A 27226-nucleotide genomic window follows, 5' to 3' on the forward strand; every position below is an offset into this window, starting at 1 on the left:
AACGGCACAATATACAGACACAGCAAAGCCACATACACAAACGTACATAGACACAGCGTTCATGTACCCTCAGCTTCACCCCAGGCATTCTAGAGGGAGCCAGGCTCAGAAGGGGGTTGCCATGGAGACCCGTTTACTGCTCTCTGTTCCCCCAGTGCACTGTGGCCAGATGATTGCCCCCCTCATCACAAGGGACCCCCCCCCCCCACACACACACACACACACACCAGCAGACTCACGTGCTTACACATACACACATGCATGCATCACAAATACTTTCATGTGCACACAGTCACATGATCAAAACACACGCATACACTGTGTATTGCCACACAAGCCAACACAGCCACAATACTTGTACTGTTTACTTTCTGCACAAAATAAAAGGGAGTGGGCAATCTATTTAGAGTTATTTACGAGAGTAAACACGCATACTACAGATCAGATTTACCTCAGAATAGTATTTTTAGCCTTTTACTGGATTTTGTGTGTGTGTGTGTGTGTGTGTGTGTGTTATTAATAGACAGAGTAGATTCAGGACAGATTTAATCCTATGTCTCTCACATAGGTATCACTTCTTAATGTGTGCTCTCCACCATCTTAATGTGATAATCAATTATAATGACTGTAATAATAATTAATAGTAATGTGTTCCAGATAAACTCACAGATCACACACACACACACACACACACACACACACACACACACACACACACACACACACACACACACACACACACACACACACACACACACACACACACACACACACACACACACACACACACACACAGCACAATTACATTAGATATCTCTTCTGTCCCACTTTATATTAAATGTCTTTAACATTTTGATTAATCATTTGATGTAATGAACTTGTACAAACATGTTATTTTTACTTGCATGTATTTACAGCTGTAATTCATATCTGCAATTACATCTATAATTACACTGTTGACCCTTCACTTACACCTTAACCCACCCTTAAACCTAACAATACCTGTCACTAACCTTGCTGTTCTGCCTCATTAGCAGCAAAAACATTTTGACTGTATACAAATATTTATTGACTACACTATCTTGCTATACTGAAGCTTAGGTTTAGGGTTCGGACAGCCTATTGAGGTAGTGTAAAAGTTTAATGATCTACAGCTAAATATAGAGAGCTTTGGTGAGAACTAAACACATATTTCATTAGCACATTAGTAATTTCTCGCAAGAAATGACATTAGAAGTGAAAAAAAGTTGCCAGCAAACACATCTTTCGGACGCCATCTTTTTTTCTAGCTCAGCTGTTACAGAATGTATTGCACAGGATTGTGGGATATCAAAGGCAGCAACACATACATGTATGCTGCCTTCAGAAATGCATCAGGTGAAGGTCTCTTAGGAGACAGAGAGTGAAGCAAACATTAGATTGCCTTGATTCCTTCCTGCCTTCAAATGTGTCCTCAGAAGGCAGCATTTTTCCAGTTTTTAGGTGTAGTTTATATTGCCAAAAGTATTGGGACACCCCTACTAATCATTGAATTGAGATGTTGCAATCACTTCCATGGCCACAGGTGTATGAAATCAAAAAACCTAGGCATACAGACGGCTTCTACAAACATTTGTAAAAGAATGGATCGCTCTCAGGAGCTCAGTGAATCCAAGCATGTGGTAGGTTCCCCTCTGCGCAATAAGTCCATTCGTTAAATTTCCTCACTACTAAATATTCCACGGTCAACTGTTAGTGGTATTATAACAAAAAGAATGCAATTGGGAACAACAGCAACTCAGCCACAAAGTGGTAGGCCTCATAAAATCACAGAGCAGGGTCAGCGCATGCTGAGGCCCACAGTGCTACGAAGTCCTCAACTTTCTGCAGAGTCAATAGCTGCAGACTTCCAAACTTTGTGTAGCCTTCAGATTAGCTCAAGAACAGTGTGTAGAGAGCTTAATGGAATGGGATTCATGGCCGAGCGGCAGCATCCAAGCCTTACATCACCAAGTGCAATGCTAAGCGTTGGATGCAGTGGTGTAAAGCAAGCTACCACTGGACTCTAGCAGTGGAGACATGTTCTCTGGAGTGAGCAATCACGCTTCTCTGGCCTTCTCGTCCAACATCAGTGCCTGACGTCACAAATGTGCTTCTAGAAGAATGGTCAAAAATTTCCATAAACACACTCCTACACCTTGTGGAAAGGCTTCCCCAAAGAGTTGAAGCTGTTATAACTGCAACGGATGCCATCTCCATATTAAACCCTACGGATTAAGAATGGGATATCATTAAATTTCATGTTCATGTAAAGGCAGGCGTCCCAAAACTTTTGCCAATATAGAGTATATCAAAAGTGATAGTAAAAAGATTTACATGGTTTAAAATAAATGAATAAATAAATAAAATTGCTCCATTAATCAAAGAATCCTGAAAAACAGTGTAAAACCACTTATTTAAACTCTCTTTTAAATCTCTCTCTCTCTCTCTCTCTCTCTCTCTCTCTCTCTCTCTCTCTCTCTCTCTCTCTCTCTCTCTCTCTCTCTCTCTCTCTCTCTCTCTCTTTAGTTGGGGTACTCAAGGAGACTTCACCACCACCCATCCCCTTCCAGCAGTAAAGGTGAAACTCTTCACAGAGAGTACTGGGGTGCTGGCACTGGAGGACAAAGAGCTAGGACGGGTCAGACACCCACACACATACCATCACAACTCATACTCACACTGCTCTTTAAACAGTCAGCACTGATCTGAGCTCAGTTCTGTCATAAGGAGGTGATCGGTGATTTTGCTAAGCTCTCCAAAATGAGCAGCCCCCCTGCGTGTCTGTAGCTGTTCTAATGGATTTGATCCAGTGCTGAGTCAATGAGGCTTAGAGACTATTTTCCTCTCTATCATTCATTCTCTATAAACAATAAGCCTGCACTGATATAAAAACAGAAAGATAAGGTGCTGATGTCGGCTCTTATGCAAATGATAGATGACTTCAAAGTGAAGCGAGAGATGGAGAAAATCAAAGGAGCCGATGTGTGATGAATCAGAGCACTGGTGGAAATAGATATTACTGGAAAGCCACAGATGTAATACCACAAATGAAAATGCTTCTATTTATCATTATTCTAATTTAAAAAAGGTAACACTTTATTTCGACGGTCCGGTCCACTTGATACATTCTACTTAAAGGGTTCGTTCACCCCCACACACCCCCCAATTATTTTTTTTCCATTAATGACTCACCCCAATGTCTTTCCACACCCGAAAGACCTCTGTTCATCCTCGGAACACAGTTTAAGATATTTTAGATTTAGTCCAAGGTCTTTCTGTCCTTTGAATGTAAGTGTATGCCCACTTGCTGTCCACGTCCAGAAGGTAATGAAAACATCATCAAAGTAGTCCATATGTGACATCAGTTGGTTAGTTAGACTCTTTTGAGGCGTCGACAATAGATTTTGGTCCAAAAATAACCAAAAATACGACTTTATTCAGCATTGTCTTCTCTTCCGTGTTCCTCAAATAAAGGATGAATCACGGATCTATCTGCCAATTCGCGACTGTTTGATTCTTTATTTGAGGTTTGAAAACAACAATGCTGAATAAAGTCGTATTTGTCTGTTTTTATATTATCTGTTTTTATTATATCTGCCTAATATCTGCAAACACTTCATTTTGATGGCCCCTATCAGACATTATACTGACTATAAATAACTTTTTAACTATGTTAAATTATTATTCTCACCTGATCCCCAAAACCTAACCCTAACCTAACATTCTACTAATACTGTAATGGGAGTAAGTTGGCATGTAGTTGAAAAGTAACTTTGAAAAAGTTACATAATTAGTAGCTGAAATGTAACCTGAAAATAATTTCAAATTATATTATCAGCATAACCTAGAGTGAAAAGTTGAGTTAGCATGAATTGCATGTCTTGGTATTTGGCATGTCCCCTTTTGCTTTAATGACAGCCAGTGCTGTGTTTGTGTAAGTGATTGTTGTTGTCTGTCATAATGTGATTTCAGGTTGTGTTGCATCCAACACCAAACAGTCCCAAACAATGTGAGCTCCATAAAATGACTGTTGCCAAAGGTTGCCCAGATGACCTAAAGATCAAATTGGCTGTCCGTATGGACAAACCACAGAACATGAAGCACTGTGGGTAAGTGGTATCTACATGTTCTTTTGATTTTGCTTGTCTGTACTGTTAAAGGTTTGTTAAAGAAATCTGATAGCATGGACAGTCAACATTGACACATAAAATGAATAGATCTGAATCTGTTTGAAAGGAAAGTGTGTACACAGACTCAGGACAACCCATCTGTCATGACATGCAGCATTAAGTTATACATCATTTGCTGTGTCCAAATTGTAATCAAGTGTCCCAAATCGTAGTATGTTGAAATGAGTATTCAAAAGATTCTCGGATGGTCTACTAAAATTCGTGCAAACTCTAACGGCTATTATTTTCCACAGCACATTGTGTGTTGGACGAGGATTCGATTAGAACTACGAACACTAATTAAAAGGGTTAAAAAACTACAAACATGGCAGATGTGCGAGACTAACAGTTTTTAGTGATTCAAAATCATTAAAACTGATAAATATTTATTCAAAAAAATATGCATGCAATGTTATCCACATTAAAGTTAATCTGTAACAACACTGTGAACTTTTATAAAGATTTGTTTAGTCATTAACCTTTACATGCATCCCTGTGCAAACACATAAGGAGATATCTCAGCATTAAAGACACACGGCTGGCAGATTAGAATTGATACAAGATTATTGACAGGGAAGTTTAAAAAGCGACAGGATGCACATAACATAGAGACAGAGTGGGCCATTAAAGAAGCAATTATGATGATGTATATGTCCCAAAGCTGTCCTACTATTGTTACACACTCAAAATCTAGTACTTTTTCTTCATAAAAAACGTGCATGCTTTTAGGGCATAGTAGGCGTAATGGGACGCTGTAGGTTTGAGCGTGTCTAATGAGCGTGTGACCTCACCTCGATTCTGATCTTATAGCTCCATCTAGTGGATAAAGTAACACATTATTATTAACTCCAGAAGGATGTGATGAACTTTGAGATCTATATCCGGTACAATATTTGTTTATTTTTCTATTTTAAAATATTAATATTTTAAGATTAACATGATCTCTTTATTTTGTATTTTTATTGATATAATATGCAAACATTTTTTTCAGAATGAAATGTTATAATATATATATTTTTATTTATTTATTTCAGTTTATAATTCCATTATATAATATATTTTTCTTGGTTTGAGTTTGAAAAAAGCCTCCAAAGTAAGCTCACCAAGACATTCAGACATTTTGAAGAAGTTATGTTTAAAAAAAATGTATGTCTCACACAATAATATTTTATTTTTATTTTAAATGACAAAAGCATTTAAATTAATATGTACATCATTAAATGCAAAAAGTCTGGCTGTGCTTAATGTTTGCACTCTTTAAGCACACCCTTGTGCCTATTAAAATCACATTAAACTTTAAATTAATAAATATTATTAAATAAAATTTAAAAGGACAATTTTGCTAAATAAATAATCTGGGTCATGTATTAAGTTCATACATATTTTAATATGGACAGCTATTATTGAAAATATCTACGATATTACACTTTTTCTCATATTTATTATTTATATACAGTGAAGCTGTGATTTTCATATTGCTCACCTTACATTTTTATATATTTTTTATATTTTAATATTTATATTTAATATTTAATAGATTTAATATTGAATACTTTTAATATTAAGTTTAAAAAATACATTTTAATATTTATATTTAATATTTAATAGATTTAATATTGAATACTTTTAATATTAAGTTTAAAAAAATACAGCAGTGTAAAACCACAGAACATCAATAAACTGTTAATATATAATATAGTGGATTTAAAAGTGTAAGCCTTTTAATCATATTTGTAATCAGTCATTGTTGATGTCTCAGAAGTTAGATATTTAGGATTTTTGCATCGCCCTATCAGTTTATTCACACCTCTATTTTTTCTTTATAAGACATTAATAAGACATATGGAACAGTGATAGAAGAGAGGAAAACAGAAAAAAGTCATCACTTTTTAAATCAAAAGTTAAAACAACCATGATTCTTTGGTTTTCCAGTTTACCCAGAGAGATATATCTAAAGTCACAGCAGCCTGAGGACATCAGCGTCAGATAACCACTAACCCTATTCTCTTAGCTATAACTATAAGCTCTACCTTAACGAATGCCTAACACCACTCACTCAACCACTCAAACCCAACACTGCTCTGCTGTGACATATGGCTCTATGGTTCTGCAGTCGGTCATTGTTGTACCCAGAGCAGATCTGTGCAATATACCGTTTTGGCCATTAGAGGACACTAAACCTACATCTGAAAATCCACGTCTGTTTCTTTGCTTGTCTTAAAACTGAAGAAAGAATAGTGTCATCCTCTATAAATTTGCATTATATAAAAGTTGTTCCTTTAGATTTTTAAATTATAATATTTGTCTTCACTCACATAAAGTGACATATGATTTTTCTGCCTGAATTTTTTTACTAAAAATATATATTAAATTCAATTTATATAGCGCTTTTCACAACACATATCGTTACAAAGCAGCTTTACAGAAAATACATATCTCTACATTACAATTTAGAGCGATCTGTTATCAGAGTTGACTGTCTAAGTTGTGTATTTTGGAAATATACTTGTACGAATCACGCAGTTTGCTAACAATGTTTTAATTTAAACAATGTATAATCACATTATTATAAAAAACAATATACACGTATACACTCTCAGAATTTGTTTTTACAAAAGCTGTGTCACTGGGATGATACCCTTTAAAAGGTTCTAATATGTACAATTTCGGTACTAATATGTAGACTTTTGGAACCAATATGTACCTTTGAGGTTCTGAGAGTGTACGGTATGCTCATGTATGCTCACTATATTGCATATCTCAACTGTTTGATTGCTTGTATTGTCTCAAAAACTATATTATCTAGCCTTCTAAATGCAACTATAAGGCATGGCGATATTATAAACATTAACAGCAGGATTTTCTGTAAAGCTGCTTTGAAACAATTTCTGTTGTGAAAAGCTCTACATGAATAAATTTGATTTGAACTTGAGGAAATAATGTCAAACATTTATTTTATTTTGTGGACTGTATAACAGCTTTGATAATTTAACACACATTTTAATGTCATAATTGTAGCATTTGTCTGCATGAAATTATTTTATTTTATTTTACACTTAAATGTACATTTATGCATTTGGCAGACTCTTTTATCCAACGCGACTTACAATGCATTTTTAAGGTACGCATTTTTGTCAGTTCTTGCTTTCCCTGGGAATAGAACCCATGACCTTGGCGTTGCTAGCACCACGCTCTACTGGTTGAGCTACAGGAAAAAATGAACTATCTTATCCTCAAATAATCACACACTTCTTTTGTCTGTTTATAGCATATGAATGTCTTCTCAATGCAATTTTTAAGTCATAAATAAAATGTTTAACATATTTTTAAATCTCTATTTTTAGCATTCTTATAATCTAAAAACATTCTACTGTAAAGGAAAATGAGACAGTAGCCCATTATCACCCAAAATAAGAACAACACATCCAGCATGCTATATCTTGACACTATGACGCAACGCCTGCTCCGCGTCTCTTCACAGATACCTTTGGGCCATTGGGAAAAACCTGTGGAAAAGATGGAAAAAGAGATTCTTTGTCTTGGTGCAGGTATGTGCTTTTTCACCTGTTTTGTCACTTCTAATGGAGACTATTTCCCCCATCTAATTATATTTTTTTTTTAATCAAGTGCTGTGCATTTCATTTCATATATATATATGTGTGTGTGTGTGTGTGTGTGTGTGTGTGTGTGTGTGTGTGTGTGTGTGTGTGTGTGCTTGTTTTTGTGACATATCAGGACAAAAATGTGTATAATAACATGTGTATGACATAGGTATTACAGAAAATGGTGACATATCAGGACATTACCCCATGTCCCCACTTTTCAAAATGCTTATAAATCACACAGGATGAGTTTTTTTGAAAAAGTAAAAATGCAGAATGTTTCCTGTGATGGGTAGGTTTAGGGATAGGGGCAGTGTAAGGGGATAGAAAGCACGGTTTGTACAGTATAAAAACCATTACGCCTATGGAATGTCCCCACAATTCACAAAAACAAACATGTGTGTGTGTGTGTGTGTGTGTGTGTGTGTGTGTGTGTGTGTGTGTGTGTGTGTGTCAGAATGGCATCAGTGAAGTAGACTAGATTCCCAGCTCTTTTTGATCAAGCAGTGCATCAGGTACTTGGATGAAGCCTTTTTTATTTCTGTCCCCATTGTCTGCGGTTCAGTCAGCTCCTCTGTGGTGGGTTGTAACATGTCTGAGAGCTAAAAGTTGACAGGCGGCTTGACAGAGTAAAGGACCAGCACTCGCAGCTAAAAGAGCCCACATCACACACCCACCAGTCGCTCGCAGCTACGGCTACAGCAAGTGACAAACAACAGTCAATACACTGACATTATTTATTTACCTTAGTGTTTGCGTGCATGTGTGTCTGTGTGCATGCAAGCGAAAAACATAACACGATGCCCTGTTTGTGTTTTCGAATGTCAGCCCGGGTAAGAAAATATGCCAGAATGCGCTTTTTGTGTCCGTGTTTTGTTTCCTTTTTTGATTTCACACTTTTTATTTGTTTGTTTCCTTTCTGCTTTTTGTTGTTATTTTTTTTTTCTTTCTGTTGTTCTCGTGCTAAATCCTGTGCAAGTATTCACACAAACGTCAACACATCCATCTGTCCTCGTCTCCTATATGTGAACATCAACATAAACACACGTAAACTCCAGAATATGGGGCATCTTGCACGTTTTATTTAGATCTTAGTAATAAATGTGTTTATGCCACATGCATACACAGAGCAAATTCAATATATTTTTGTGAAAATGTTCCACCTATTTTTTTTTCCTCCTGCAAAACATGTACACTTAAAACTCGCATAAACTAATTCATGCAATATCCAAAATAAACAAACATCCCTAGACCTAGATATTGTTACTACGCTGTCAAATATATTTTGCCAGCATGAAAAGGTACGCCATGCGGTAAGTATCTGAATGAAAAAAAAAACATTTTCCCAAAAAAATATAAAATATACAATAAATGTATAAATATAAATCAACCTAATTGCATTTCTAAGGGTCAGATAATGATCATCATATTTAAAAATGTAATTTATCCTAAAGTTTAATTTTCAGCATTATTGCTCTAGTCTTCAGTTTCACATGATCCTTCAGAAATCATTGCAATATGCTGACTTTGGTGCTTTCTTTCTATTTAATGCATCCTTGCTAAATAATAATTTATTTAAAAAAAACATTTGTTCAATTGAATGTGTCCTTGCTGAATTTAAATATTAAATTCTTTAAAAAACAAGATATTTGAGCCAAAATTATTTGAGCCAGTATATATATATATATATATATATATATATATATATATATATATATATATATATATATATATATATATATATATATATATATATATATATATATATATATATATATATATATATATACTGTAGAGGCCAAAAGTTTGGACACATTGCTATTTGTAATGTTTTTTAATGTTTAATTTAAAATATTTGGTTTTCAATTTATTATAGTTTAAATTATCATTTATTTCTGTAATGCAAAGCTGAATTTTCAGGATCATTACTCCAGTCTTCAGTGTCACATGATCCTTCAGAAATCATTCTAATATGCTGATTTATTATGAGTGCTGGAAACAGGTCTGCTGCCTAATATATTTAATGAATAAAAGGTTCAAAAGAACTGCATTTATTCAAAATAAAAACATATTTTCAAATAATATAAATCTCCTTTACTATACATTTTTATCAGTTTAACACAATAAAATTATTGATTTATTTTAAAAAAAGAAGAAAAAAAAGACTGACCCCAAATTACTGACCAGTAGTGTATATTGTTGTTACAAAATATTTCTATTTTTAAAACATTAGCTTTTTTTATTTTAATTTGTTTGACTTTTTATTCATCAAAGTATTATAAAAACAAAAAAGTATCAAAGGTTATGAAAAAAAAATTAAGAAAACTTGAACTTTGAAAATAAATCATTATATTAGAATGATTTCTGAAGGATCAAGTGACACTGAAGACTGGAGGAATAATGCTGAAAATTCAGCTTTGCATTACAGAAATAAATAATCATTTAAAGTATAATACATTGAAAAACAATTATTTTAAATTGTAATAATATATAACAGAATAACATTTTTTTCTGTATTTTTGATCAAATAAATGCAGGCTTGATGAGCAGAAGAAACTTCTTTCAAAAACATTACAAATAGTAATTATACTGTTAAATTAACCTGTACTATATATATATATATATATATATATATATATATATATATATATATATATATATATATATATATATATATATATATATATATATTAACCAAAATGTTATGCCCCAAGTCTTTTCTATGCTGAGTGACCAGTGTTTGATTGACAGGATCTAAATGGTCCTGCATTTAATGTGGGGTTTGTGTTACAGGGTGGGTGTGAGTTCACTGTTGCATTATGCATAAATAATTACCACACCATGTAGACCATTTAGGGCTTCTGTTTGACACAGGCTGGCTTTGAAACAAGGTGTCACAAAAAGGTGGTGACAGAGTTCCCTGTGGCTCCGCCGTGCCATTAACTCTCCATAAATACGGAAGTGTTTTATCAATCATCTCCTTTCCTTCGCAGAACATAAATCTTTTATTGCCACCAAATCGTATTTCTTTGTACCTCTAAGAGCTCGCGTTGCCCTCTCAGTAAGTTGACGGCATAAGGCCAGCATTATGATTCAAACTGAAGTCTAATTATTTTACGGTTGGTAGGCGACGTGACAAAACATCGCGCAGACGCTCTGTGCTCGCTTCCTCTTTCCCCTCATCTCCTCTCCGATGCTCTGGCTCAGGCATGCAGCCTTCCACATCTGAATATGGTAATGTGTTTGAGTGACCCGGAGGGGCTCGGGTTGTGTGTGTGGCGGGGGAATCAGGCTTTATATTTCCACTGCTGCATCTCGCGATCGATTCGCGCTAGCGTTTTTCTCCTGCTCTCTCCATCCACAGTGCAGTTTGCAGAGCATCGACAATAACAAAGTTATGTAAAAGAGCAAAAGCATGCAGGGGTAATGAAAGCAAAGTCATTTAAAATCCTTTAACTGTCGGTTTGACAGCGGGTCAATGGCCCCACTAGCGACCGCTCCGGCTTCTGACAAGCCCGAACTTCAGCGGATTGATGGGAGATTGTGTGTGTATGTGTGTGCGAGCGTGCGCACCGGCGGTGTCCCGAAGGCACCTGGGTGCCACCAAGCCAGATTGGGGCCCTGAAGCCAGCCCAAGTGCCCGTCACACACATGACATTGAATTTATCATGTCACTCGGAGTCGGAGTGAGAGAGGGCTGCCACTTTCAGCAGAGGTGATGGAGGCGCCGGATTGGTGTAGTGCTGCGGATGGGGCCGGAGAACATCTTGACAGCAGCGCGTCTGTGTGTGTAGAACGTGCGAGAACGTGTGTATGACTGGCACCTAACTGCACGACTCGCGTCCAGAGTGACAGCATGTCATCCCACACTCTTCCGTCAGTCCTGTTTGATTGGCAGGACAAAACCCAAGTCCAACCCCACCCCATCAGTGACCAAGACAGCCTCCCTCTGAGATGCCACCCTCCGTTTGAACCTAGCCCTAGCCTGCAGTAGATGCTTCAGTCACTCTTTATATTAGGTGTCTACTATGTACTAACATTTAAAGGGTTAATTAACCTAAAAATGTTGTTAATTACACTCATGTCGTTCCAAACCTCTAAGACTTTTGTTCACAAATGTAGTAAAGGTAGTAAAGACATTGTTAAAATCACCCATGTGACTCTAGTGGCTCAATCTTAATCTTATGAAGCAATGAGAATACTTTTAGTGTGCAAAAAACAAACAAAATTATGTATTTATTCAACAATTTCTTCTAGACTCTTAGGGTGCTTTCAAACCTGCCTCATTTAGTTTGGTTGAATCATACTAAAGTTTGTTTGGTCAGATGTGAAAGCAGCAATCGCACTTGGGTGCGACCAACGGCAACCTCCTTCCAGTTTCTTTTGAAGCCAATACGCAAGTCATTTAAACTGCAATTCATCAACTGGCCACTAGGGAAAGGCTCCAGAAGTGAGCAGAATCTCATTGAGCCCCATGTTAAAATACAAATTTACAGCAGAAGAAAACATGTTTAAAGCCTGTTACAAATTGTGGTTTTGGTCTATACGGCTAATTTTGCCCTTTATGACAACTGTAAGTGGGGTGATTTTTTTTATAACTCATTCGTTTGCATTATATAGAGCCTTACAGTTCTGCATAATTAAAGGCACTTTGACTGACAGGTGGATAGCCATTTATCCACTGTCTGTTAGTCACCTCAGCTCCGCTCACGTCCTGCCTCTTTGCCCATTTTCTGTTATCCGGGCGTGACATGCGTTGACGCACTGGCAAGGTGGCAGCGGCCAGCTCGTCTCTACTTTACGCTTCAAAAAGGCTTATCGGAATACTATGGGTGACGTCACGGACACTACATCCATATTTTTTACCGTCTATGGTGAGAGCGTGATCCAACCTTGAATAGACCCAACTGCAAAAAGTACTTATCATTTTTGGACTAAACCTGCTGCCGTAGTCAGTTGCGCTGTACATTATGGGATGAGAAAGTGTTTTGTTGACAGTTTGCACTAACATGGCAGCTCACAGACAAACTTGGAGTAGTGACAAGCAATGCGCGCTTTTAGAACGTCGTTTTCAATCCGCGCTTCATCATAAGAAATGTATTGTTTGCATATTGTGGTGTGTACAAACAATGTAATAGATTATGGCCAGGGACAAAACCAGCCCGCGCAGTCGTCTCTCCATAGTTGTGTTGTCTCCAAGTTGTTTGCTGGCTTTTCCAATTCTGTTGGAATTTTCCCGCACGTAAATTCTGACCAATCGAAAAGCAGTTTAGGAAATACGCCATGGCCAATGATTGATGTGGATGTTGTCATGTGACTGCATTCTGGTTCGTTTCAACTGGTTCGGACCAAGTGACAACCTCCCTCAGTTTCGGTTGAAGCCAATATGGAAGTAAATTAAACTGCAATTCAATGACTGGCCACTAGGCTCCAGAAGGGAGCAGAATCTCATTGAGCCCCATGTTAAAATGTCCAACTTTACAGAAGAAAAAGACATGTTTTAAGCCTAGTACAAATTGTGGTTTTAGTCTATATGGCTAATTTTGTCGTTCATGACTACTGTGAGGGGGGTGAATTTTGTTATAACTCATTAGTTTACATTATATAAAGCCGTAAACTTCTGCATAATTAATGCCGTGGTCACTTTGATTAACAGGTGGATAGCCATTTATCCTCTGTCTGTCTATGGTTCGGACCAAAGCAATCAGTGTGGTGTTAAAAGGAACCAAAAAAGCTGAAAAATACTACAATGTATAAATGTTTGCCCTTGGCTCGGACTGAATTAACTAGAGATGTGAAAGCACCCTTACTCTTTTGACACAGTGTACACAGACGCATGCGTACAAGTCGTTCTGCCGTAGAACTAGGAAACACTGCACAGTTTACACCGTCAACAGCATGAGTTTAACACAGACTAGAAGAAATTGTTGAATAAAGTCGTTATTTAGTTTGAACTAACATTTTTAGTTAATCGTGATACAATGCATTTATTGTGCACATAAAAAGCATAACTGTGCCACCTCTAACCTTACCCATATATCACCTCAATTGCAGCACAAAATAAATCCATTGTAATTGAAGTGATGTGTTTAATATGCTTTCCAGGTGAGCCAGTACACATTTGCCATGTGTAGCTACAGGGAGAAGAAAGCAGAACCGGTTGAACTTCTCCAACTGGACGGATACACTGTGGATTACACCGACCCTCAGCCAGGTCCCCTCAGCCAATCAAATTGCCACAATCAATGACATCACAGTGAAAATCTAATTTGGAACATAGTCCTCACCTTATTTTAAACGTATGAGTGGTGCGGCTATTTGTAACTTGAATGTGGAAGGCTTCCAGTTATTTTAGCTGTACAAAACAGTCCATCATGCTGTTTGTTCTTGTAAATCGGTTTATTATAATCAATAATACACTGAAAAAATGTATTATAATCAATAATACACTGAACAAATAGCATTGCAAAACAGGGTGGATAGAAGTACCTGTTAGACCAGCAGGTGGCATGTGTCTCTGGGATCTATACACGTTTATTCCTAAGGAAAAGATTACTCATTTTATTAGTGTTAAACCAACACAGGCAATGAATTAGTTCAGATCAATTATCCTTCATTGAAACCTTCTGTATCTTTGCATAAAACAAAGCACAGTGTGCATGGGTTATGAAAAGCTGAATCTAATATTGATCAGTCTTGTGTAGTGTTTGTGCAATTAATTGGGCAATTTTATATTTTTATGCTGTCTGATAATTTAACTAATTATTCAGTGATAGTTTAGGCGTAATCAAGCACTGTGTCCAACATACTGTCACACAAAATTGGATAAATTATAACAATGATATCAATATTGAACAATATCTGTTCATTTAAATCAATTACACTGTAAAGCATGCTTTGTGAGGCAGCATCTATGGCAAATGATAATTCAAGGAAAATATTATTTAATCTGACCAAATCAACTTTTCTACATTAGATTACTCCAACAAAAGCATAAAAAAATATTAATGAACGTTAAATTATTGGATGTCATGCAACTAATGATTAACAATATTTTGGCAATATAATAGCCTGCATTCATCTTGATTTAATAATAACAATGAATAGTATTGTATTTTTGTTAAATATATAATCTTAATTAATTTTAGCATTATTCACTGTCAGTTAAATTTTAATGATTGAATCATCCTTACTACATTAAAACATTCATATTTTTTAATTTGTTAATACCATATATATATATGTGTTAATATTAGCTAAAGTATGGGGAATCAAACAACTAATAATTAGCAATATCTGTTTTACAGCATTTAGTAATATAATTAGTTAATATAATTAATATAATTTATTATTATTATTATTATTAAAAATAACTTATAATTAATTAACTTAATTACCTTAGTTAATATTTATTAATCTTGATTAATATCTGTTTATAAATATGCTATCATTCACTGTTAGTTAATCTCAGTGCATAATGCATTAATATTAATATAAATATTTAATAATAATAATTATTAATATTATTCATTTAAAATATTTACATGCATTATATTCGTTGCTTCCAATCTGGAAAAAAATGGGTTCAGATTTGGCCAATAAGTGTAGAATGTAACTTTAGCCAAAATGAATAAAAATACTGTGAAATTATTATTATTAATTGTTGCATAACCTGAAAGGGCCACTGTTGTCACCGTTTACAGTGCACTTTTGATTACACAGTGATTTATTTCATTCCATTTAAAGTATAACTAATAAACACTGTGTTGAATCCAGGTCTGGATGGTGGCCGGACGTTCTTCAATGCTGTGAAGGAGGGAGACACTGTGATCTTCGCCAGCGATGATGAGCAAGATCGAATCCTGTGGGTTCAGGCGATGTACCGTGCCACGGGCCAGTCCCACAAACCCATTCCCCCGACCCAGGTGCAGAAACTCAACGCTAAAGGAGGGACAGCACCACAGCTTGATGCTCCTATCTCTCAGTTCTGTAAGTATGAATATGCAGGCTCTAGTCACGCATGCACACATACACACACACACAGGGCCAGAGCTACATGTATACTGTCCGTAGCCATCACACACACATGACATGGGTTAAATCTGTTCCCACTGCTGATGTGAGTCACTGCTCACTGCATCTCACTCTCTGTTTTCATCTGCTCCGCAAAATCACACATTTCATCATCACATCTTCTCTGCTTTGGACCATTTTAATCATCCGTCTGATTTTTATTGCTCTTTTGATTATTATTTTTGATTTTATTTATTTATTCATTTGGTTTTCTTTTTTCACAGTATTTTGCTTTCCTTTTGCTTTTCAAATACTCTGCTTGTACTTTTTCTTTCTTTCTTTCTTTCTTTCTTTCTTTCTTTCTTTCTTTCTTTCTTTCTTTCTTTCTTTCTTTCTTTCTTTCTTTCTTTCTTTCTTTCTTTCTTTCTTTCTTTCTTTCTTTCTTTCTTTCTTTCTTTTGCTCTTTCTTTCTTTTGCTCTTTCACTCTTTCTTTCACTCATTTGTTCTTTTTTCACTCTTTCTATTCTTTATTTCACTCTTTCTTTCGCTCATTTTTCTTTCTTTCTTTTGTTCGCTCATTCATTTTCTTTCTTTCTTTCTTTCTTTCTTTCTTTCTTTCTTTCTTTCTTTCTTTCTTTCTTTCTTTCTTTCTTTTGCGTATTTGTCCTCTTTCGCTTGTTCGTTTTTGCAACCCACCCTGCATCATCTCATGCTTTTCCTCCCCTTTTCAGATAATTATTTATTTTATTTCATGAATAAGTGTATCAGATCCTCCTTCTCTCATGCTTTGCTCACTCTGTAATCAGTGTATAGGGAATATTCTCTCTCTTTCTCTCTGTCTGCTGCTTCATGCGAGTCTATACTGTATGTCACTCTGTTCTGTTCCCTCTTACCCTGCTCTCTTGTAGCCGGACTGAAGGGTAAGTGCGTCCCTGTAGCAGGCACAGATCAGATAAACCGCTCCGGATTATCTGACTCAAGCAATGTGCTATTCGCTATTCCTCTTCAAAAACTCACACTACCCCTCCTCATCCTGTTTCCTTCCACAAATCTCCCTCTGGTTTACTTCCTTAGGTCTGAAATGCGAACACACTTTTATTTAGAAGACTAGTCTGCATGTGACATTTTTATTTATGAATGTTTTGCTCTGATTAGCAGTTACATATTTGCCTTTTCTCAACATGGCTTCATTGAGTCAATGGCTTCTTAAATCAAAGCAAAGTTTCACATATAAAAGCATGTGCAAAATCAAATCCATCTGTTCATTGTAAGCTAGTTTATTGCTGGATGAAATCCACAGCAGTTGCCTTTATTCAACAATAAAGATTTCCGACCAAATGGAGAATTTGGTAAATGATATAATTATAGTGATTTTCTCTATTGTAGTTGTTGATTTATTGCGCTAAATGAATTCTGTGAAACCACTGGCGTTCTCTGCACCCCTCAGCAGCTGGTAATTACCATGTTAAGAGTGACATGCTATGAATAAAACAGTGCATCTTCACCCTGATTATTTCTGGAAGCTATCAGTGGAATGTTACCAAATAACTACTTGCTAGTTCACACCAGTTTCTCTCATCTGTAGAAATTCGAGCTGCCAGTGTTTTCGTTTTTTTCTCTTAACCTTACGACAGCGTCAACTTAAATTGTTGTGGTTGCAGTTTTAAATGTGGGGATTAGGATGCAACCGAAAAATGTTTGTTTTCAACCGCTCTCTAAAAGATCTTGTGTTGCCCTTGAAGCAGTGGACTCCTTCTGTGATTTTTAAGAACCCATTTTATATAGAAATGAGAGTTGGCAAATATGTAGCTGGAATATAGAAATGATCAGCAGGTGATTTTGAGTGATAGTTGAACTCTAGGTGCAACTTTTAGACAAGCCCTGTTGCCACACACGTATACTGACATATTTAACAAGTAGTGCCCATTTCATGTCTTAGTAGCGTTTCTGTTTTGTTTGCCTATAGAAATACTAACAGTTTCAGACTAACAGTTTCTTTCCTCACCTGGAAAAATGCTATAACTCCTCCTCTTGTCTGCTGTTTATTAAAACCATACTGCAAAGGTAGATGTAGGGAGATGTCAGAAACACAAGCAAATGTCTTTGAGATTACAGAGATCTTTTAATAAATTATTATTATTATTATTATTATTTATAATAATAGGTATATCATTTAACCACAAAATGTATTATTTACAGCAACAACAGCAATAATAATAATTCAGACAAAACAGGTTGGAACCTTACCTGCAACCTGTCCCAGTCTCATCCCCCTCTCACTCCCCAATAATATAATATATATAAAAGGTATTGTTAATAGTGATGTGTTTCATCGTTCAACTCATTCACTGCTTCATTATTCTAAAACAAAGAAGAAGTGATTGATGTTGGATGTCAGCCAGTGTCCAGACTCTTCTAATCCAGTGTGATAAGGACTGAAATAGCGTCGGGCTCTGAGAGAGGCTCACGTGTGGACTTGTCTGCAGGCCTGATGAGAGTGGCCAGATTGTTGGAAATGGAGTTCAGGAGCCGATTAAATTAGAAACCACCTAATAAAGTATGTCTCTGCTGTCACCCTTTTCTCCATCCCTTCTTTTCTTTTTCTCCCTCTGTCCATTCCTCACTCACAAAGAAGTGCCCGTCCTGTCATTTGGCCCCTTCAGCTCTTGTCAGCCCAGGGCCTAATCTCTGACTCCCAGTCCGTCCATTGTGTGTGCTTGTACAGGCACACGTACAGAACCCCCCAAAAAACGAGCGCTAAATAGCCCCAAATGCTCTGCTCTTCGGACTCTTCAAGAGAGAGAATCTATAAATGAAAAGAATCCATCAATCAGTGTCATTTCTACTGTGCCCCACTCGGACAGAGCCGACTAATGTCATTGTGTGTTACTGTCCAGAGACCTTCGCCTCAATTCCAGTGTCAAAGAGATATGACAAGCTCATATTAAGACCTAGGAGAATGACAATGTCACCTTTTTGACCTGTGGCTAATTTTAGTGGATCATTTGGCTTCAACTTATGTGTTTGGATATCTAATAACGCCATGGACAGACAAAAACGCAATACTGATGGCAGGGCTGGATTTATCTCATATTGTGACAGAGACAGAATAGATTTTTGGGCCCCCCAAAACCCCGCCATGGTCAGTCAGAAACGTTCTATGACCAAAATGGCTATTTTTAAGGAAGTGGAAAATGTATGTTTTAAAATTATAATTAAACACTGTGTTGTCAAAGTTTATATTATGGCTTTATAAAGGTATGATCACATTCACATGTCATTCTGTTATTAACATTTTACCTAAATCAGCCAGGTCTTTATTTAACTTTGCATTGCGAACAAGCAGAGACAGTCAAACTGAATGTGACGGTCAATGGAGTTGCAAGATTTAGTCACAAGTTCTTTTTAATACTTTTTATTGGTTAAATATTTGCTACGCCCACAGACATAAAGGGTGTCCAATGGTATTTATTTATTTAGAATTAGATGTGCGATCATAGGCACATGCCTAGAATCTCTTAGCATAAATCCGTCCCTGATAGATAAGTTAATTATTGGAGACGATCAAAATCAGTCATTTATATTAAATAAATGCCATACACTATGTAAGCAGCATTTTATAGTAACTTTCATTAGTCTTTAATATTATATAATGTTTAACAGATCAGTAGTTCATAAACATTCAAAAGTTAAGAAAAAATTCTCATTAGTCTTTAATATTATAATGTTTAACAGATCAGACATTCAAATATGAATAAAATGGGACCTAAACTTGACACCAGTGACAATTATTGTATTGTCCATTTTTCATTACATAATTGATTTATTATATTTTATATTTATATAATCTATTTTATTAATTAATTACTAAATGTATAGTCATCTTGAAATTAAAATCTTACGTTATTTTTAAACATATTTTAAAATGAAAAAGCTGGGATTGGGATTTTCAGTTTGATGTAAGTTTTAGGAAAAGCCCACCCAAAAGGAAAATTCTGTTACATACTGTAAGTTACATGTACTTACCATAGTAATAACAGTAAATTATGCATAATTACATGCAACTAACCTTCAGCCAAACCCTAATCCTACCATAACCCTATAGTAAGTACATGAAGTTAATTATTATTAATACGTACTTAAATAAATAATTACACTAAAACAATGACACCTTAAAATAAAGTGTAACCCTCTATTTTACAGTGCCCTTGTTACATGTTACTATAGTAATAACTATAAAGTATGGATAATTACATGCAACTAACCCAAAACCATATCATAATCACAACCCTAACCTACTACAGTAAACACGTGAAGTTAATGAATATTACGCAATCTTGAAATAAACTGTAACCTTTTAATTTTTGGGCTATCCATTTAATGAAAGATAATTGTAAGGCCTACCCAAATGATTCTACTGTATGTAAAAAACAATAATTTAAGAAACATTTAAACAGCTATATATTGTGCAAGGAAAAATACAACTTTTCTATTATACAGCTAAGCAATTTAAGTCTTGTTCCTGATTTGACATGTAAACCAGCGACGTTTTGGAGGTGTCTATTGAATGACTCAATCATACAGTGTAGCTCTAAAGCCTCTGGCAGAAATGAGGTAATTAGAATAAGAATAGCCTCTGACCTGTGGCAGGATTAAGAAACGGCCCTACTTATTTGTGCAGGCCCAGATGTAATACCTAAGCTTACCGACTGCTGAGGAAAGTGAAAATGTGTTGTTAAATTTATTTAGTCTCTTTAATGGACAATAGATGGTGAGGGTAGGGGGGCTCCACAGACAGCTCTCTCCCAGTCCAGGGTTTAGAGGCACTGGGCTTCTTTAATTAGGGCTGCCCTGAGGGGGGGCAGAGGCCTGCGGACAGAGCAATGAATGGGGTGGGAGGGGGAAAAGCGTGAACCTAGAGTTGTTGTTTGCTTAGGAGGGTCAGACAGGAACACTGGCTCAGACACACAGCAAAAAACATGTTGGGAGATTTATCACCACGGGTGTTAAAATTATCACTTTCCGGGTGAACATACAGGTCCGTCTTTGCTAGTGTTAAAACAACACTGACGAAAGTGTTCGTTATACAAACACTGTGTTAGTGTTTCTTTTTAGTCACTCAAGGTGTTGAGAAATGTATTACTCATAAGTGTACATTTAACACTTTATGGTGATTAATCTCACACACCCAGTGTATTTAATGTTTATTTAATGTAAATACTTAAATACTAAAATGGCACTGTGAATGAAATTTAAAACAATTTATATATATAATTTTATTTTTTCCCCAAAAAAATCAAGTGACTACAAATTTATTTGAATATTTATTGAAATTGTAATATATCAATTCCATTACATTTATGTATTTGGCAGACACTTTTATCCAATGCGACTTACACTGCATTCAATACCATTTTTAATAAATAAAAAAAAAACATTTTTGTCAGTTCTTGCTTTCGCCGGGAATCGCTACAGTAAAACCATTGTAGTCACACATACAATTGAATAAAACAATTTCTTGTTATACTCCAATGCTATAACATCTTACCATGATAAATCTCTACTGCGTTTCAAACAAGATTAAACAAAGAAACATTCCTCAAGTAATGTTTTAATTGAAAATACAAAAATTCAACATTGTATATATTAAATCAACCTTAATGTTAAAAAACTGTCTGGTTTGTAATTCATTCTGATAAAAATACTATTCCTTTATAAATTAATACATTTACATTTGGCAGATGATTTTATCCAAAGAGACTTACATTGCATTCAATGTACGCATTTTTACATTTTGTCAGTTCTTGCTTTCCCAATTCATCGATCCCACGATCTTGGCGTTGATAGCGCTCCTCAAAATGATCCAAACACATAGTATCGTTCCTGTTAAAGAGACACATTTGGTTAAAACAAACACATTAAAAAAATCTAAGATATAAAGTTTCAAACATCTTCAATCAACAAGCAGAGATACTTACATAGCCTGTCTTCCTTTCAGGATCGTTTAGGTTTGTAGAGTAATAATGCCAAGGGCATACATAGATTGTGGCCTTAAGTGGTTTCCTTCTGCAATAATAAACAATATTCCATGAAACAAAAATCCTCCAAAGCAGAAAGCAAACTAAAAGACTCAAAATAATCAGGTCACTTTGTGTTTTACTTCAGGTTATCTTTATACCAACACATAGCAAGAAAATGTTATATTCAAAACCTAAGCACTACTGTTACAGATTTACAATACTACAACTAGAAAAGGCTAGAACTAAGTTGTACAGAAAAAATCGCGCATGGAAGGGCACTAATGCATGTCTGCTCAACTAATACAAAATAAGACGAAAAATGTCAAATAGTATGAGTGTGCAATGTCGTGGAATGTATACGCCAAAACTCATTTCGGCGTGCATGTGATACGCACTTTATGGCGTATATATGACACGCTCTCTTGGGTAGGTTTAGGGTAGTGGGGTGGGGGGTTCGTATGTATAATACGCCATAAATTGCGTATCATATGCACGCAAAAAACAGCGTATCATATGCACGCCAAAATGAGTTTTGGCGTATACATTCCACGACATTGCACACTCGTACTCGATCTTGAGTTTCTATATGACTGAAGCAGTTCATGAAGAAAAGCGTGTCCTACGATGTTTTCGCCATTTTGGAGCGCTGTACAGAATGGTCGGCGTATGTTATCAAAGTACCACGAGAAGATTGCTAGAACACACAGAGCATTTCACTCGCAAAATGTTGCAGGCCGATCAGTATGCGCAGCGCCGACAATGATGGACCGTGCTATCCGTGGGTGCTCGGCCAGGGATCGAGCCCCGGCGTCACACAAGAAAAAAAAAATTAAGAGCAATTAATTAATTCGATTAACGTCTGCTTTCTCATTTGAATGACATTTCAAAACACCAGAATTAACTCGTAGTTACGGGGTGAAAGATATAAACGGTCTTATAAAGGTTGGAAGCCCTAAAGATATGCCAAATGAGAAGAAATAACTATCCAAGTCCAGTGAGTTAAAAAAATGACACATAATGTTAATGCTGCAACATTATTACAAAATTAATACAACGAAATTAAGTCACTTACGTAAATCTCGTCCTCCATTAACGAATTTAGTGTGTTAGTGGGGTTATTCAGTTATGTTAAACTGAATGGCGGATCAAAAGCGCGCTAAATTTAAACTGAGGTAAAAAAAAAAAAAAAACGCTAAGAGTTAAGTCATCCACATCGGCTACGTTACTCATTATACAAGCTCATTAATAAATCACAAGTTGATAAGATAATAAAACTATACTATACCTTGTCCTTGTAACCGTTGTGTGTGCAGGGAAATCCATAAAGATGGAGAGACCGAAGGATGAGCTGGGAAATTTAAAATGCTCTGCACATGCGCAGATGTTGATTGTTAACACCCAAAGGAAAACACTGTGCTTTATCACCCAAAGGAAACACTGTGCTTTAACACTAAACAAGTGATAAAGCATATAATATTTGTAAATTAACACCAGATTTTATCACTAGATAACACCAGGTTTTTATCCCTCAGTAATTTGCTGTGCAGGTCCTGCAGGATTACCAAGACAAATAAGAAAAAAAATACAAGCCAATAATATAATGATGCAGGCATACAATTTAATTGTTTATATGAAGTGAGAGTAAAAGTGAGAAATGTATAAAAAAGGCTAATTAAGCCATCCTAATAGCTTGCTCTTTTAATGCATTTTAAAAATGCATTTTTAGTCTTGCAAGTCAAAAGTTTTGGTTGATATTCCCTGGTTGTCGTGTTTAACCACTGGTCTGTTCTTTGTTTTTAATTGAGGGGTAAAATTAGATTATAGTTTTAGATCATAAGTCCGTTCATAGTTCGGCAAACATGCAGGAAAATAAATTATATATATATATATATATATATATTCTACGCCAAAATGCATTACATTTCTTAAAAAATGAAAACCTGTTGCTGTTTTTGTTATAGAGTTAAAGGACTAGTTCACTTTAAAATGAAAATGTCCTAATAATATACTCACCCCCTTCTCAACCAAGACGTTCGTGTCTTCAAAAAAAAAAAATTAAGCTTTTGAGGAAAAATTTTTATTTAAAAAAAGATTTTTCTTTAAATAAAGAACTGCAATGGCAACCAAAATGTTGAAGGTCCAAATCAATGCAGTTTCAAAGGGCTTCAGAGTCCCAGCTGAGGAACAGGGTCTTATCTAGCGAAACCTTCGTTCATTTTCAAGAAAAAATAAACATTTATATACTTTTTAACCTAAATTGCTCATCTTGCACTGCTCTGTGACGTGCCAAGGATTGTGCATTAACGTCGGAAAGGTCCCGCTAGACGTAGGCAGAATTACCGGCCAAAGCAAATGTGCAAAGACTAACACAAATGCCCCAAATGCCCAACAACAAAAAACGGTACGTAGGCGGTACTTCTGCCTACAACTATAGCGTGACCTTTCCGACGTGATTACGCAATCCGTGGTGTGTCGCAGAGCAGCACAAGATGATCAATTTAGGTTAAAAAAAGTATATAAATTTTTTTTTTTTCTTGAAAACGATGATGGTTAAGACTACATAAGACCATATTCCTTGGATTGTGCAAATGAAGCCTCTGAAGCTAAATGAAACTGCATTGATTTGGACCTTCAACATTTTGGTGAAATGTCTCCCTCAAAAAACGTTCTTTTCCACTGAAGAAAGAAAGACATGCACATCTTGGATGGCATGGGGGTCAGTAAATTATCACGAAACTTTAATTTTGATGTGAACTAATCCTTTAAAATTATGATTTTTTGGATCTAAATATACCCTTTTTGTTTAATATATATTGGTGGCCAACATTATTAGAACAACTGACAGACCTGAAAATATTGAATTTTTTTGCCTCTAAAATATGATTTAATTTCATAAAGTTCATGAAACATGCAGATGGTGGCTCTGACCATTGAATATTAGATGAAGTGAGTTATACTCTTTTTATCCACTTTTAACTTTAATATTTGGTATGTCCACCTTTTGCAGCAATGACAGCTGCATCTCTTTGGCATAGTGTCAATATATTTCCTCTGAGAGTTATCCCAGCCAAAGGCTTTCCTTTGAATATACAATATACGTATCTATCCAGTTTATTTTCCAACTCACCCCAAATGTGCTCGATGGGGTTGAGGTCCGGACTTTGAGGGGGCCAGTCCATCTTTCCAGTGTTCCAGCGGATTCCTACCGTCGCAGGTAGTTCCGGCTAAAGTTAAAAGAATGTTTCAGGTCATTGTCCTCTTGAAAAAAATTAATCCAATAAGACAACTCCCAGATGCCAAGTGTTCTTATATTTTTGGCCACCACTGTATATAAATAATTTAAGAAAACAAATGTACTTAATGTAGCTTTTTATTACATTTGCTCAGCAAAGTCCAGTAACCCTCAGCAAGCAAATATGCATATGGCAGTCAAAAGATTAAAATAATTGTGATGTACTGATATTGTTGTTTTAGAGTTAAACCAAATAATATCACATCTTCTTTGTGTTGAAAGATGCCTCTAAACATGAGAACCTGCTCTGATTTCGAGAATTGTTTGTAACACACTTTGGATTGACTTTCCACTGTAGCTCAAGTAGACAATGACACTTTTTATGCCAACATCTGGCTCAGGTTAGAGATCTTTCTCTAAGGAGTGTGTGCTCCTGCGACATTCAGCTGCTTTGTAAAGCCTGTCTCTGTCTCCATACTTTAACATGCACACATACACACAGATGCAGACCGAGCACAGAAACATGGAATGGACGAGTTCATCTCGGCTAACCCCTGCATTTTTGACCACTCTTCGCTGTTTGAGATGGTTCAGCGGTTGACACTGGACCACAGACTCAACGATTCATACTCCTGCTTGGTAACTGCTTTCAATTCAGATTTATTCAGTTAGGGCTACAGCTGTATTATCCTATTCACACCATTTTGTGTGCCTCAGGGTTGGTTCAGTCCAGGCCAGGTGTTTGTATTAGACGAGTACTGCGCCAGGTACGGAGTGCGCGGGTGTCACAGGCACCTGTGTTACCTGAATGACCTGCTGGAGAGGGCAGAGAAAGGCTCCATGATCGACCCCACACTACTCCACTACAGCTTCGCCTTCTGCGCCTCTCACGTGCATGGCAACAGGTACCGCCTATCTCACACTTTTTATCTATTTCTCACTCCGTCTCTTTCTTAACACACACTTCATTTCATTCTCATTTGTAACCACATTAACTCTCAAACCATTTATCTCTCGTGTTCTCTCTCTGTCATTCATCCTATTTTCACCTGAAGCTCTGTCTACTCTCTTCCTCCTAAAATCACTCCGTCCCTCTTCACTGTTCTGCCCTTTTATCTGTCTGTGCATCCACTGTCCACACATGGGCAGAAACAGAGGTAAAGTAAGACCAAGAGCACAAACTCTTTTTTTTTTGGCTGCCAAAGTGTTTCATAGAAACCCCATCCTTTCTCGTCAAAGCTTTGTGGTTGGTCACAGGTAATGATGATTTTCTCCCAGAATCCCACAGTAGGTTCAATGTTTTTACAAGAAGCTCAAGTTGCCTCATTACTTGGTTCACAGGAGTCCTCAAACTCTGTAACTACCCTTCTGACAAGTTTTTGTTTTTTCAGCGTTATTTTTTTATTTGAGATACAAATAATGTATATTTACAATATATAAAACAAATACACAGATATTTATAATTTTGTTTAAAATATTTGGTATGACTTTACAATAAGGTTCATTAGTTAACATTAGTTAATTACATTAGTTACCATGAAGTAATGATGAACTGCACTTATGAAGCATTTTTTTTATTTTATTTTACTAATGCATTATTAAAATCTTGCTAACATTAGTTAATACACTGTGAACTAACATGAAAAAAAACATGAACAGCTGGATTTTTATTAACTAACATTAGCAAAGATTAACTAATGGGATTGTTCATGGTTAGTTAATGTTAACTAATCATGCATGAACTAATGGTAATTAATACAACCTTATTGTAAAGTGTTAAATCTTTTATACATAATTAATACGTATTTAATTGTCATTTTAATTGGACGAGCAGGATCATTTCCATAATGACCAATGCAATCTACCAAGAGCTATGAAAATCAGTGTTTAAATAATTGCAATAAATAATGCTGCAAATACCAGTAAAATGACTAGCACAAACCTTAGTAGATTACCTTGCATGATTCATTTAAATACTCTCCTTACATAAATTTTGCATCTAAAAGGCAAACTACAAATGCATATTCCAGCCGCAAAAGGTCAGCTGCAAAAATAACCCTGTCCACCCCTTTTCGGTGCTAATTTTTCACTCCGTGTGTATTATGCTAGGTTTTGAACTCAAGTTTAACATGTAAACATGCAAATTAACCTGAAGATACATTTAGTTT

At 35.9% G+C, this 27226-nt stretch overlaps 1 protein-coding gene across 11 annotated transcripts in view; it reads left to right on the plus strand.

The window, feature by feature from the left end:
* cadpsa (Ca2+-dependent activator protein for secretion a) overlaps positions 1-27226 on the plus strand; it is a 193802-nt gene that overhangs the window by 104052 nt on the left and 62524 nt on the right. For all 11 annotated transcript variants that reach the window (XM_067432441.1, XM_067432431.1, XM_067432432.1 and 8 more), the window contains exons 8-14: positions 2548-2659; positions 3994-4130; positions 7672-7738; positions 13898-14006; positions 15569-15781; positions 25561-25697; positions 25776-25963. In XM_067432441.1, coding sequence (XP_067288542.1) covers positions 2548-2659; positions 3994-4130; positions 7672-7738; positions 13898-14006; positions 15569-15781; positions 25561-25697; positions 25776-25963 — 963 coding nt within the window. The remainder of the gene's footprint in view (positions 1-2547; positions 2660-3993; positions 4131-7671; positions 7739-13897; positions 14007-15568; positions 15782-25560; positions 25698-25775; positions 25964-27226) is intronic.

Source organism: Pseudorasbora parva, chromosome 22, assembly GCF_024679245.1.
Source record: "Pseudorasbora parva isolate DD20220531a chromosome 22, ASM2467924v1, whole genome shotgun sequence".
In the NCBI taxonomy this organism is placed as follows: Eukaryota; Metazoa; Chordata; class Actinopteri; order Cypriniformes; family Gobionidae; genus Pseudorasbora; species Pseudorasbora parva.